The 15,506-nt window shown below is 37.4% G+C and overlaps 1 protein-coding gene across 2 annotated transcripts in view; it reads left to right on the top strand.

Annotated features, from left to right (window-relative positions):
* The window catches only part of TBC1D4 (TBC1 domain family member 4), a 203,388-nt gene that overhangs the window by 145,528 nt on the left and 42,354 nt on the right, over positions 1-15,506 (top strand). Inside the window, exons 8-11 of one of the 2 annotated variants that reach the window (XM_065901626.1) lie at positions 688-807; positions 9,529-9,603; positions 12,646-12,872; positions 14,642-14,806. In XM_065901626.1, the coding sequence (XP_065757698.1) occupies positions 688-807; positions 9,529-9,603; positions 12,646-12,872; positions 14,642-14,806 (587 nt within the window). The remainder of the gene's footprint in view (positions 1-687; positions 808-9,528; positions 9,604-12,645; positions 12,873-14,641; positions 14,807-15,506) is intronic. The other variant, XM_065901627.1, reaches the window with a different exon arrangement.

Raw genomic sequence — 15,506 nt, 5'->3', positions numbered from 1 at the left:
CTTTTCACTGTTACATGTGAAGATATTTCCTCCACAAGCAAAGGATGAGTTTTCTCTTTTGGAAGTTTTCTGGCACTAAGAATCATGTGCTATACATAGTAGCTTTTTATGTCTGTATAGGATAAATTATTTAGAGAATCTCAATTTATATAGTGGACACATTGTAGGTTCTCATGCAGTTTAGTACTATCAGGGAGTACTTGTTGATTGAAAAGATAAATGACCCATTTGCAAATGAAAAGGGAATTATAACAAAGGCATTAACAGAATCCAGCTTTACTAAGAGTCTTTGTTTTTTGAAAACTGTTTCTTGTGTTTTCCTTGGTAATTTGGATATAAAGTATGCAATTTGGAAAGGGATGATTATAGTTATTAATCAAAATAACAGCAGCAAAAAAGTGACATCTTAAGTTTAGTTTTGTTAAATGCAGCAGGAATATATTAGCAGAGAGGAAAGGCATAAAGGAAAGATCTTATTTCTGTCTTTTTTATTACTTTTAATATTAAAAATTAAACCCATTTGCTTATAATCTGTGTGCTTATGATGTGGAACCTAAATTATTGCTTCTTTAATAGAGCTCCAGAAGAATTCTTGTGCTTTTTAGTGGCTTAATCATAAGCCTGTTTTTAAAGCTTCATTTAATCTTGAGTTTTGCCAAACCAAAATTTATGTTTTTCTTTCCATAGACTATTTCAAATAGTACAATCCCGGAAAATGCGACAAGCAGTGGAAGGTTCAAACTTGACATTCTGAAAAATAAAGCTAAGAGATCCTTAACTAGCTCCCTGGAAAATATCTTCTCAAGGGTAAGATTAAACTGAGGCTCTTCAAGGTATTATGTGTTTTCTAATTACTCTGCTTCATTCTCAACTGGCTTACAGAAGATTTCCTTTAAAAAGAACTACCAAGTTAACTTTAAGTTAGTTAATGCTTATTTAAAATAATCTCTCAAAATAAGTTTTATTTTCAGATCTAGATTTATTCTTGTGTGTCTTCTATCTGAATTTGAACAGTTGACATTTAGTAGTTGAGATATATGTATAGAAGAGGGGAAATAGAATATTGATGTCCAATCCTGTATGAACTTTTTATCATTTACCACTTAAAGTTATAATGGGGGTCTTTTTCTTACTGATTCTTAGGAGCTGAGAGGGAATGCTGAAAACTTTAAGCATTTTGAGATTCCATATATATGCATTAATACGATAAAGCTCTAGGTTCATCTACCTCATTAGAACTGACTCAAATGCATTTCACTTTATAGCTGAGTAATACTCCATTGTGTATATCTACCACAACTTGTTTATCCTTTCTTTTTCGATGGACATTTAGGTTGCTTCCATGGAAGGATACCATCACATTATGATAATTATCCTCCACTTAAAAATAAATTGAAAAAACATTAGGTGTAGATTAACAAAAAATAGCATAGTGATTTCTCTTCCTCTTCATTTTCCTCTTCCTGAACAGTTCACTCCTGAAGCTACTAGACAAGACATAGCAAGGTATATGTCGGGTCTGTAAGGCAGAGGAGACAGTGTCTCAGGGCGAGGAGACAGCCTGAATGGGTGCTGTATGTGGTGGCGGGGGTGGGTGGCCCAATGCAGCGTGCAGAAACCGGAGTGCGGTGAGGAGGGTGTCAGCCCATGGGGGCGATCTGGTTTCTACAAGTGGAGCAGGAGCAGGTGAAGAGGGTGCCCTGAAGCAGGATGGCTCAGCCTGGGGTGTCAGAGGTGGAGTGGAGGGGAGAAAGCATTCCAGGTGCCCAGTACAAGGATGCCCCGATGTGTGGGGCTGCTGGAGCTGGGGGGTGGTGAGGAGAGGGTGAGTTACCGATTGTGGAGATTGGTTACATACAGGGAACTGGTTAAATATGTAAATGTTGAAGGATAGTGGGATTCTGGGAGAAGGGAATTACAGAGTTAAAAGGGGGGAGGGAATTAGAATGAATTCTGCTGCTGTTGAATTCAACTCAGAGGTAGCAGTATGGAATCTTGGTTTTTCTGCTTTGAGCAATAGAATAATATATACATATATTATACACATACATATAATATGTATGTAACATATGTATTAATATATGTGTATGTGTGTAACTGTGTATATATGGTCCACTGATAGGCACTGAGAACAGCTTTTCTATGCATGTCAGATAATAAATTAAGCCTGGTTGGGTGACCAGGTTAAAGTCTGTTTGGGTGACCAGATTTTTGATTTAGGACTCGGATTTCGGTTTCTGTACAGAAACAAAGAGGGAACCTTTTTTCCTGGCAGAAATGGCTAGTTCCAGGACTATATGGAAATTATGAGATAAGTCCAGAGCACCTTGGCATTCTAGATAATAAAGAAGTTGTCAAAGAGAGATGGCAGGCTGTCACAAAGACATAAACACCTTGAAGGATTCCAGTGGTGACATCTGAGACAATTTGAGCACCATAATAATTGACAGCAACAGACAGTAGCTTGTTGTATAATAGGAAGGTACTAAGGCGCTTAGTTGCCCACTTGTGTCCAACTCTCAGTGACCCCATGGACTGCAGCCTGCCAGGCTCCTCTGTCCATGGAATTCTCCAGGCAAGAATGCTAGAGTGGGTATCCATTTCCTGAATGAAAGGAAACAGCCTATTCGGATGTGAAAAATAAATAGACAATTTGATCATTATCAGGATATTTACTGGATAGAATGAATGCTTAGTAATTATAGAGCCTAATTTTATGATGAAAAAGGCTGACAGGCACCTTCTTAATCAAATGGTAAATTGGACGCCGCCAACAACGGACAAAATTGAAATCCTGTGCTACAAAGAATACAGAAGAACTTCTGTGGTATTCCTGCCAGAGGGACAATACTTGAATCTAATCATAAGGAAACATCAACAAACCCACTTTGAGATACAGTCTACAAAATAACTACCTGTTATCTTCCAAAGTGTTCAAGGCAGAAAGTCAACGCAGTAGTGCATTGGAACAGTGACTTCTGGTGTTCACACTGATGTCTGGTGTTCTTATTTTTATTTCTCTGCTAGAAATCAAAATCCTTTATGGGTATTTCTATTAATGATGGAGAGTCTTTTAATTTTAACAAAAGCCATACAGCAATCATGGTCATCTGACAATGCTGTTCTTTTATTAGCAGAAAACAGAACCTAGGAAAAAGCCTTTAGATTTGTCAGAAGTGTGTTAATGTAACTTTTCATAAAACATCCTTATCTCCTTGTCTTCAACATTTATAAATCAGTTAGGTTCTTGCTTTCTCTCTCAGTCCTCCCCTCTCTCCTTTTCTCCCTCTCTCCCATAGTGTTTAGTGAGAATTTTAGTAGACTGATCATTTATGGGGTGGTCAAGATCTTGCCCAAACACGTTTTATATTTGTGACCTTGGACAAATTATTTACCTTTTCTAAACAGCTTTTTCTCCACTTGTGAAATGGGAAAACATTTCCCATCCATTCTGATGAGGGCCCATTGCCATGAAGACGAAATGCCAGTATGTTAGGAAACTGTCTCCCTGTGAATGTGAGGTGGTACATACAGCAGTGGTAAGCCCTGGAGCCTGTCATTGACAAATGACACAAGGGTATTACCCTACTGAGTACCTTGGCATCCCGCACAGTACTTAACGTGACTGACTTTGAAGTGCCGCTCCACAGCCTTGGTCAGCTGTAATGAACTTCCAGCAAGGGCACTGCAGGTCTATTCTGGTCAAGGTGGATACTGCGGCTGTTGTGTCCCCAAGTGCTGCCAAATGCCGTAAATTGTGTGACCTAACAAGGTCCTGCTTGCAACATATGCAGAAGAATGGACTTCTTGGAAAGGCTGGCAGCTAACCATGTTGTTTCAGAGGTTACATGGAAAATGGGTTTTGCCTACTTCTAAAACTTGTCAGTTTATTTACTTTTTTTTCTCTCTGAGTGATATAGTAGAAAGTTGACTCTCCAGTCATAGTTTGGCTCATAATTGCTGCTATTTTTAAATGTTGGAATATTTCATTTAATGAACTATAGCTGTTTATGAAATAGGATACATTTTCAAAATGCTTTAAAGCTCAGTCTATAAACAATTAAAAAGTGGGTCCAAAGGAAAAGGCTTGACACATGCGTTACTAAATCATAATGTAGTAAAACTGAAAAAGCTGTGTGTTCAAAGATGAGAGGACGGAGTCTTGTATTCTTGTTGTTTGTCTGTTGCTTTTTCTCAAATTGAAGTTTTTCAAAAGAGGAATATTTACTAATATATTAATTATTACATGCATATTTCTAAAAGAGAACTGTCTATTAATATAAAGTGTGAGTCCGAAAAAAGTCCTTATTTTATGTTTTCTTTAGAGTAATAGTCATTGTCCTTATTTGTTAAAATGTGTGATTTAACAATTGTGGTAGAGTAAATTTTAAAGTAAGTTTATTTTTCTTTGTGTTTAAGAAAAACTTTTGGATAAAACACTCCTATGAGTAATATGTGTGACAATGTTTTTTAATGATGGAAGTGGTTTGATATCCATCTGAATGCTTTCTCTATGGTGAGCAAATAGCCTGTTTGAAATAACCAGGCAGGTTGGCATATAAGTAGCAGCTAAAAAAATAGCAGAAAGCAACATGGCCCATTTTTCTTGCCCATAAACTTGAACCCCATAATTTATCAGCCACATGTATAGTTTATCATTGGAAGTATGTCATGTTATAGTGTAGAATTGAAGAACTGAAAGAGCCTTGATCAAATTCTAGGACGTTTACAAAATAATGCAACTAATGTAGGCTAATTGGTTTTATTCATAGTTTTACTCTCACAAAGCTCTATCTTTAGGAAGTAGTGTTGAGCTCAAGAGCCTCACTTTATTTATTTATTTTTTTTAATTTTATTTTATTAGTTGGAGGCCAATTACTTCACAAGGGAGCCTCACTTTAAAGTTGTCCTCTCTGAATTCAAATTGCTGCTCAGCTCTTTAACTGTGTAAATGTTGGCTACTTCAGCTACGAGAACTTGAGTCTCCTTATCTGTAAAGTTGAGCCAAATTAAGTATCTACTTCATTAGAACTGTTGTGGGAATTAATGAGGTAATGCATGATAGAATACTTTACATTATACATGGCACATGGTAAGCATTTGGTAATTTTAGATGCAGCTATTAGTTTTATGATTGATATAGTTGGTATTGACAGAGCCACTAGAGGTAGAAAACTGTAGTTGATATATATACACACCTATATATATGTGATATATATACACATAAGAATAAGTATTGCTTCTGTGAGATAAGATGGGCTACCATAAATACAAAAGAGTCAGTTAAGAACAGGACAGAACTTTTATAACTTTCTGATAGTGAACATAAAAAGAGAAATTCAATAGGAGGCAATGAATCTAAGTTGAAAAAAATCTTCCAGAAAGTAAAGCAAAATGAGAAAGAAATGGAAAAGAAGAGAACAATGTAAACAGTTAAAGAATTTGTCTGGAGGTCCAAAAGCCAAGGGGTAGGAGTTCCAGAAAGAAAATACATGCAGAAATTTTCATAGAAATCATTTAAAAAATTTCTCAGAGCTAATGGACATGTTTCAAAATTTAATGGACTCAGGGAATAGACAATAGAAAGACTGAACAAAACCATGCCAAAGCACTTCATTGTGAAATTTCATAATGCCCAAGGGTCAACTTAGATTCTGCTCCATAGAGAAATAACAGGGTTGTACGGGTCAGGAATCACAATGACTTTAGACTTCTATACCAGAAGACACTTGAGCAGTGCTAACATAGCCTGAAGGAATGTTTCCAAGCAGAACTGTATATTCAGCCCAACTATTAATGTAGTATAGATAAAGAACAAAGGCATTTACAGACATATGCTGATAAAGTAAAAAAAATACTTCCCAGTCTCCCTTTCTCAGAAAGCACCTGGAATCTATGTTCCACTAAAATGAAGAAGTAAGCTGAAAAAGAGGAAGACATGGCCCAGGGAAACAGAAATTTCAACATAGGATAGCATCAAAGGAAATTTCTAGGTAGATAGTGAAGGAGAATACTGGAAACATCTGTTTGGCAAACCTGAATTTCTACCAGTCCAGACTGGGACAGGAAGACAGAAGTCTCAAAAATGGTTTGCTCAAAGAAAAAGAAAAAATGTAATTGATGGATTATGTGATGGATGCCCATAATGTGGTTTGTTGGTGCCATCGCCTCAGTTGTGTCCAACTCTCTGCGACCCCATGGACTGTAGCTCTCCAGGCTCCTCTGTCCATGGGATTCTCCAGGCAAGAATGCTGGAGTGGGTTGCCATTTCTGTGATTAAAAATTAAAGTGAAGCTTAATGCCCTTTCCCTCCCCACCAAATGAAACCCAAGAATGTTTGGAGACACTCTTTAATATTGTACAGCTTTATAAAAATATTGTATGTTTTTTCATTGTGCAGAGTCACTGTCACACTGACTTGATGTATTTCTAGTTATTCTTTTCAGAACTTTCCCATGTTTTAGAGTTATGTAGAATTTCTTAGTCTGTTATTATGTCTCCTAAGACCTTCTATGTGATGTGGTTCCCAACCTGCATTTCCATCTTCTTTCCTTCAATACTTGGCTTCAGTTTTTTCCTATGTAAAGTGAGGGAAATAGATGAGATTATCTCTGGTTTTTTTCTTAGATCATCTGTGAAATCCATATGAAGGGACTGTGTAAAAAGAAACTCAAGAACCAATTCACCAATATCAAAACAGACTTTTATCTAGTCTTCTGGAGGGAAATGCTTTCCTGAAATAGTTTTGTTTTATGGAATAATGAATGAAGATAAATCCATACATTTTAGGATGCAATTTTCTTTTTTTAGCCTGTGCTTATTATCATCCTATAATGTAAGTTATGATCTAGTTTATAGGGAGCTGTACGTAATAAGCCATTGTCTTTATAACTGTTGTGGTTTGTTCTGCTTTACTTTCCATGTGTGTTTATCTGTATGTGACATCAAGTTCATGGTACTCTCTCATATGTGAATAATGTTTAACCTTGTAAACAAAGTCACTTCAGTAGCTTGGTCTGAGTATTTGGTTCTCTGATGGCTGATTTAGAAATAATGGAAATAGATGGTGAACAGTTCTATTTACCATGCTGGAATGGCTGTTAATCAGTTCAGTTCAGTTCAGTCGCTCAGTCGTGTCCAACTCTTTGCGACCCCATGGACTGCAGCATGCCAGTCTTCCCTGTCCATCACCAGCTCCCAGAGCTTACTCAAACACATGTCCTTCGAGTCAGTGATGCTGTCCAACCATCTCATCATCTTGTCCCCTTCCCCTCCCACCTTCAATCATTCCCAGCATCAGGGTCTTTTTCAATGATTTAGTTCTTCACATCAGGTGGCCGAAATATTGGAGTTTCAACTTCAGCATCAGTCCTTCCAATGAATATTCAGGACTGATTTCCTTTAGGATAGACTGGTTGGATCTCCTTGCAGTCCAAGGGACTCTCAAGAGTCTTCTCCAACACCACAGTTCAAAAGCATCAATTCTTCTGTGCTCAGTTTTCTTCATAGTACAACTTTCACATCCGTACATGACTACTGGAAAAACCATAGCTTTGACTAGACGAGCCTTTGTTGGCAAAGTAATGTCTCTGCTTTTTAATATGTTGTCTAGTTTGGTCATAACTTTTCTTCCATGGAGCAAAAGTCTTTTAATTTCATGGCTTCAGTGATTTTGGAGCCCCCCAAAATAAAAGCTGTCACTGTTTTCACTGTTTAACCATCTATTTGCCATGAAGTGAGGGGACCAAATGCCATGATCTTAGTTTTCTGAATGTTGAGTTTTAAGCCAACTTTTTCACTCTCCTCTCTCACTTTTATCAAGAGGCTCTTTAGTTCTTCACTTTCTGCCATAAATGTGGTGTCATCTGCATATATGAGGTTTTTGCTATTTCTCCCGGCAGTCTTGATTTCAGCTTGTGCTTCACCCAGCCCAGGATTTCTCATGATGTACTCTGCATGTAAGTTAAATAAGAAGGGTGACAGTATACAACCTTGACGAACTCCTTTCCCGATTTGGAACCAGCCTGCTTTTCCATGTCCAGTTCTAACTGTTGCTCTTGACCTGCATACAAAGTTTTCAGGAGGCAGGTCAGGTGGTCTGGTATTCCCATCTCTTTAAGAATTTTCCACAGTTTGGTGTGATCCACACAGTGAAAGGCTTTAGCATAGTCAATAAAACAGAAGTAGATGTTTTTCTGGAACTCTCTCTTGCTTTTTCAATGATCCAGTGGATGTTGGCAATTTGATCGCTGGTTCCTCTGCCTTTTCTAAATCCAGCTTGAACATCTGGAAATTCATGGTTCACGCACTGTTGAAGCCTGGCTTGGAGAATTTTGAGCATTACTTTGCTAGCATGTGAGATGAATGAAGTGTGCAGTAGTTTGAACATTCTTTGGCATTGCCTTTCTTTGGGATTGGAATGAAAAGTGACCTTTTCCAGTCCTGTGGCCACTGCTGCATTTTCCAAATTTGCTGACATATTGAGGGCAGCACTTCCACAGCATCATCTTTTAGGATTTGAAATAGCTCAACTGGAATTCCATCACCTCCACTAGCTTTGTTCATAGTGGTGTTTCCTAAGGCCCACATGACCTCACATTCCAGGATATCTGGCTCTAGGTGAGTGATCACACCATCATGATTATCTGGGTCATGAAGATCTTTTTTGTACAGTTCTTCTTTGTATTCTTGTCACCTCTTCTTAATATCTTCTGCTTCTGTTAGGTCCATACCATTTCTGTCCTTTATTGTGCTCATTTTTGCATGAAATGTTCCCTTGGTATCTCTAATTTTCTTAAAGAGATCTCTAGTCTTTTCCATTCTATTGTTTTCCTCTATTTCTTTGCATTAATCACTGAAGAAGGCTTTCTTCTCTCTCCTTGCTATTCTTTGGAACTGTGCATTCAAATGGGTATATCTTTCCTTTTCTCCTTTGCCTTTCACTTCTCTTCTTTTCTCAGTTATTTGTAAGGCTTCCTTAGACAAGAATTTTGCCTTTTTTGCATTTCTTTTTCTTGGAGATGGTCTTGGTCACTGCCTCCTGTACACTATCACAAACTCCATCCATAGTTCTTCAGGCACTCTATCTATCAGATCTAATCCCTTGAATCTGTTTGTCACTTCCACTGTATAATTGTAAGGGATTTGATTTAGGTCATACCTGAATGGTCTAGTGTTTTTTCCTACTTTCTTCAATTTTGAAGTCTGACTTTGGCAATAAGGAGTTCATGATCTGAACCACAGTCAGCTCCTGGTCTTGTTTCTGCTGACTATATAGAGCTTCTCCATCTTTGGCTGCAAAGAATATAATCAGTCTGATTTCTGTATTGACCATCTGGTGATGCCCATGTGTAGAGTCTTCTCTTTTGTTGTTGAAAGAGGGTGTTTGCTATGACCAGTGCTGCCAACAAATTTGAGTGAATCCCCAAAGGGTGGATTCATGCTAACACAAATGGATAGCTGCCTTTTATAATTTTAATGTAAACATTTGAACCATGTGAATGATTTAATTTTACTCTCTTCACACAGGGAGCTAACAGAATGAGAGGTCGGCTTGGAAGTGTGGACAGCTTTGAACGATCCAACAGTGTTGCTTCAGAGAAGGTATGTAAGTAGAGCTCTCCTTTTTTCTGCTATTGCAACTTGGCAAAAACAAACACTAATATGGTATTATGCCTGCTTAGTTATTTTGTTATGAGTCCTTTATGACTTCTAAAAAATAACTCATGAGCCTTTATTATTTCAAAGAAGATTCTGTATATTAGCTCGTTTCTGTTGACTGAAAAAAGATGTACAACTTGAGAGTTGTGGGTTAAGTTTTATTTGGGGCAAAATGAGGACTGCAGCCTGGGAGGCAGCATCTCAGATAGCTCTGAGAGACTGATCCAAAGCAGCAGTGGGGGAAAGTCGATACATAAGGTTTTGGTGAAGGGGAGTTCAATACCGTGAAGCACTCATTTTACAAAAGGGTTTTTGTTAGTCAGGAGGGTCTGATGTCACCATAAGGGGATTTAGTGCTTCTCTAGATATGAGGAGATGCAAGGATTGAGATCATAAAATCTGTTCCAAAAAACATCCAACTATCTAAAGACCTGTCCCACCCAGTTCCCTGGAGCACAGAATGCCTCACTCCACCCTGAACTCCCTCCGGGGTTGTTGAAGGTCAACAGCTATAGCAGCATGGGGTTCAATCTCCATTGAGGCAGATGGCAAATGCTTTTGTTGTTCAGTGGTTGGCAGTGCTCTTGGTAAGTGTCAATTTGTAGTTGACACGGCCCCCTTGTGGTCATAAATCCGACCATATTTTAAGGGGCATTTCATGAGCATTTTGTCCCACATTGCTGGGAAGGCTTGTTCCCAGTTCTGAAGAAGGTTTTTGTTCATAAGACACTCACTGGGCTATTCCTGGACTAGGTCTTAATAGTCACAGATCTCTGGACACCTGTCTTCTAGTTATGGTCCAGGAAAGTATTCCCTCTCACTGCATCTTTTCATACCTAGAGATACACTATTACAATCACTGATCATATATTGAGCTATACATTTGATCAACTGCTTCAAGTCTAGTCATCATTTTCATTGGAGGCTCAGCCATACACTTAACAATACAAGAAATAATAATCTTGTGAAACAAGCAAAATACTGATGGTATAATTAATAACATTAGTGGAATTAAAAATAAATATTTTAGCCATGAGCCTCCCACACCAAACCAGTTTTTTTTTTTTTTAAGATCGTCAAGACTAGGGAATGGGTCTCTTAAAGCAGAAATCTGATTTTTCATGTGAGTCATCAAATGTGTTACATTAAAGGATTGATCAGGTATGAAAATATAGCATTGTTTGAATTGTAGCACAGATATCTCCCTGAGATGCTGTAAGGTGTCAATGGCCTTGCAGTTGTGTAGCACTGCCTTTCTCATCATAAAGATCTCAGAATTCAATAGGCTAATAGCCTGATTACTGTCATTTAAAGTTTATGAAAGTTGTTAAGGCTTAGATATGGTCAATTACATCCTCTAACCCCATTGAAGACACATGCACCCACACACAAAAGCTGCTAAATGGTCATACTAGTAGAATATAGATCTTTGACCCGCTGGGATCATACCAATGATAGATTGGTTGGGGTTACCTCTAATTTGTTAACATGTATGACCTAAAATTCATGGGAATCCCAGGTTTCACCTTTGTATCCATCCCTGTAGATGTCAAGGCCATAAATTAGTGCCACAAATCCACTGAGTTCTATACCAATCACTCTCTCTAAGGGTAATAACAGGCATAGTTCATAAAGCACCCAGCCTTGGTCTCATAATTACCAGATTGATCATTTTTAACATGATCTAACCATTCCCAACATAGAGGAGCCTTTAAACTTAAATGACCATAGCCTGGTGTAAACCATGAATTTAAGGTCATACATCTCAGATGCTGCCTCCTGGGCTGCAGTCTTTATTTTGCCCCAAATAAAACTTAATTCACAATTCTCATGTTGTACGTCTTTTTTTAGTCGACATTTCTATCTATTCAACCAAAGCTTTCTCTTGGTGGGACAGAGCACATTCTTGACTGTTCTCTCAGGGTTTTGACTGTTCGGAGATAGTATATACTTTGGGGGACAGTATTTGAGCAACTATTGATCCAAAGCCATAGAAAAAGGAGCCATATAATTACTGTACTTATATAGTGATCTTTTTCTTTTGTTTTTTCCTCATATTACTTCTCCCTCCCCTATGTTTAACCCTTTTAACTGCAACATTAGGCTCTTCTTTATCTCATAGACAATTCTCACTAGGTTTGGTTTCCTGTTTCCTGTAACATGTAACCTGAGGCAGATGCAACCTATTTGTTTTTAATGGAAAAATACTAAAATATTTTCATTAAACTTTTCGCTGGTAGAATTGAGGACAGTTATGAGTCCATGAGCCCTAACCCATGTTTATCAAGCTACAGATTTCTACAGTGGAGCCTGTTCTGAAGAGTATAAACAGCATACTTGTCTAAATTGAAAGATTTATGTTGTCGACCCATGCAGTATGAGAGGCATTCCGGCATAGCTCACTTTTCATTCATTTCCTGTTTTTCATGTCTTTAAAATTTTTTTTACCTCAGGGACCACGTAGTTAGATAGAAACATCCACTGTGAGGGAGGATACTTAACAGGCTTTATTTTATTTTCCTGACGTCTTTGCCATGAGACTTGGACACTTCAGCGTTGTTATATTGTTTGACAGTACAGGAAGCATGCAACTGAGATGTCACGGAAATCAGTAGATATGTGAATACAGACTCCACCCTCTTTTGGTCAGGATCTCTTTTCATCTTTCTGGTAACAGTGAGAAGAGTACAGTAGCTTTGTAGCATTTTACCATAAGGGGTGAGAGGGAAGCATACCTTTTCTTATCACCCCTTTCACTTTCTGGCCTATCTTTACGGATGCTGTCTGACAGCTGCTTATCAGTAGAAATGGGCTGTGGTGATAGTGATTAGGCTTCAGCATGGATTGAGTTAAAAAAAAAAGACACACACAACAGTTTGTCATGACTCAGGAGGCAGAAGAGACATCTCGTCCCTTCTGAGCTGTGTCTGAACAGGTCTGCCATGATCCATGAAGGAAAGAAAGGCCTGACTTCTTGCTTTTCAGGACTACTCGCCAGGAGACTCTCCGCCAGGGACCCCGCCAGCCTCCCCCCTGTCCTCAGCTTGGCAGACGTTCCCTGAGGAGGATTCCGACTCCCCGCAGTTTCGAAGACGGGCCCACACATTCAGCCACCCACCTTCAAGCACGAAGAGGAAGCTGAATTTGCAGGATGGGAAGGCCCATGGGGTTCGCTCCCCTCTTCTGAGGCAGAGCTCCAGCGAACAGTGCAGGTGAGTCCAAACCTCTCTCCAGAAACTGGAACCGAATTCTCCTGTCCCTGTGTTCTGACCACTGTGGAGTCAAGAGTTTTTGTGACTTCCTGCTGTAGCCAGTATATTTAGTTTTCAGGAAGACCAGAAAAATAAATTATCAAAACCTTCGTCACTAAGGGAAGCAGGCAAGCTTTAAGGCACCCCCAAAGAGCAGGGTTCAAACATTTTGGATGCAAGTATTTTTTTTTTTCCTAGAAAAAAATGGAAAAAACAAGGTATCATGCCATTGTTTTATCTGAAAAACCTGCTGACAATACATGTTCCTCTGTGTCTCCTTGATGAAGGCGTTCATGAAGCTGCAAATTTGAAAATAACATAACAGAGCTTCCTGTAAGCTTACAATGAAAAACACAAGGGTTAAAAAGAATCACTCATATTACCTTTATACATGGGGTAAAATTTTGCTGTTATTTAATTTCATAAAAAATTATCACCAAATGTGAAAATTGTTAAAAATTTTAGCTAGAATAAAGTGATGTTTATAAAGAAGAATGCATATACCATAATTGACAGGAAGCATCCATTAGAAATTATCTCATGATATTTAGGAAATACTTTAACAAAATAATTTAGCATTTGATAAGAGATGATAAAGTTTGCAAAAATTGTAGAATGATTATACTTCTTACTGTGTAGTACAAATCAGAATTTATATCCTAGAACTAATTTTATTTCTCTTCTTTACCTATGAGTTTGGTGTAGGAAATAGTTTGATGGGGATTCCAGTCAGAGGGAAAAAAATAAAATCAGAACTCTAAGTAAAAAAGAAGATTAATTTTTAAATTAGTTGCTATTAAATTTACCAGTATTTCTTTTAAAAATATAATTGAATCCTCATTGTTTTGTTTAATAATTTCATATTATAAATAAGATATTTAAGATATATAAAAATAGTAGAACTAATTATCCTCAGATTTTTCTTTTATGAAAAAGAACTAAATATTCATGTATATAGCAAACATTTTTTATGATCATTTATATTTACCTGAGGCATTAAATATCTTTTTCCAGGAAAAGTTATTTTCAAGAATTTAAAATATTAAAGGATAAATGATGTCTATATTTTCTTATGTTTTCCACGTTTTGTAATGTATATACTCAAAGGATTTCTGTCAATATGAGAAGATGCTATTTATATCATGGTAAAAATTTGCTATGAAAAGAATCTTCTGGGAAAAAAATCTTTGTAGGTGACTTAAGGATTCAGATAAAACCATGGCTACACAATTCCACAGGCTGCAAGAAAGAACATGGACATTAACATTTATTAAGCCAAAGGTATTATGATGACTCCCAACAACCAAACATGTTGTTCTTAAATTTTTAGAAGCGTTTATATCTTTAAAATAATTAAGTCTTTGAACTACTGATAATCAGTTTTTCCTTCTGGAGCTTGTTTCCTGTAATTATTTGTGCTTTCCTACTTTTTCCCCTTGAAGTATCTTTTGCAAGTCAAAATAAACACTTTTTGTCCTAAAATTGTTAAGAGCATTTTAGAGACAAACACTTATGCTGAGAAATGCTGCACAGATGAGGAATTCAGTTTGTGAAACAATGAACCAGGTCATCATCATCTAATAGAGAACTGCATGCATATAATTTTTTTCCATATAAATTCAACCTTGATTACATTAATAGCAAGAACCTGTGTATATGCTATTTCATAGTGAATGAAGATTGTTCCAGACTATAACTTAAGACGAATTTGCTATATTTTCTGTACTCAGCATCCTTCCACCAGCTCGGCGCATGCACAAGGAGTGTAATTCTTCCTCCAGTCTTCCAAGTCTTCACACTTCCTTCTCTGCCCCTTCCTTCACTGCCCCCTCTTTCCTGAAAAACTTTTACCAGAATTCAGGTAGACTGTCCCCACAGTATGAGAATGAAATCAGGTGAGATCAGTGTCCTGTGTTTGCAAAGCAACCTTTCTGCCGTGATATACTGATATGTTACTAAAAAGTGGCTAATTAATTTGAGTGACATGAATACATCTGTGTGTTGTGCCTGTTCTAACCAGTTCCTAATATATTGGTTTCAGTTCCAGTTAATTTGAAGAAAACCTTTACAAACAGTGTTTCAAAGCTTTTAAATAACATATTTATCTTACTTTGGGGACTATATTTCTGTACTCTTTGTATGTTTCTTTGCCTTGGGCCCCAGAGTCTGAGCTTTATTTTGTTTGGGGCAAGACCTATGCAAATGCATACTAAGCAAACCTCCCCCATCATGTCTCTCTCTTTTTTTATTTTTAGCCTCTCTGGACATATAAAGCCACTTATTTAAACAGCTGTACTAAAGTAATAGATATTGTATTTTTATTTTAGGTATATAGAATATTTCCTAGGTGTTTCACTGGTTTTTCAATGACATAGACTTGCTTTTCTAAATCTCAGTGTAAGTCACATAATGGCTACAGGATCATATTGGTAACAACTCTTTCTGGCAGCATGAGGGATCTCTTGAATTATATAGACGTTCAGTTTTATTTTGTTTTTGTCCCCAATATTGAAAATGCATAACCTATTAAATCTTGTTCCTTGCTCTTATAACTACACAAAATTAAGTGTGATGATTTTTTGAGAATTACCATTA

This window comes from Muntiacus reevesi, chromosome 11 (assembly GCF_963930625.1).
Source record: "Muntiacus reevesi chromosome 11, mMunRee1.1, whole genome shotgun sequence".
NCBI classification, from domain to species: domain Eukaryota; kingdom Metazoa; phylum Chordata; class Mammalia; order Artiodactyla; family Cervidae; genus Muntiacus; species Muntiacus reevesi.
Note: the sequence above shows the minus strand (reverse complement) of the source record. Positions and strands in the feature narration are given on the sequence as shown.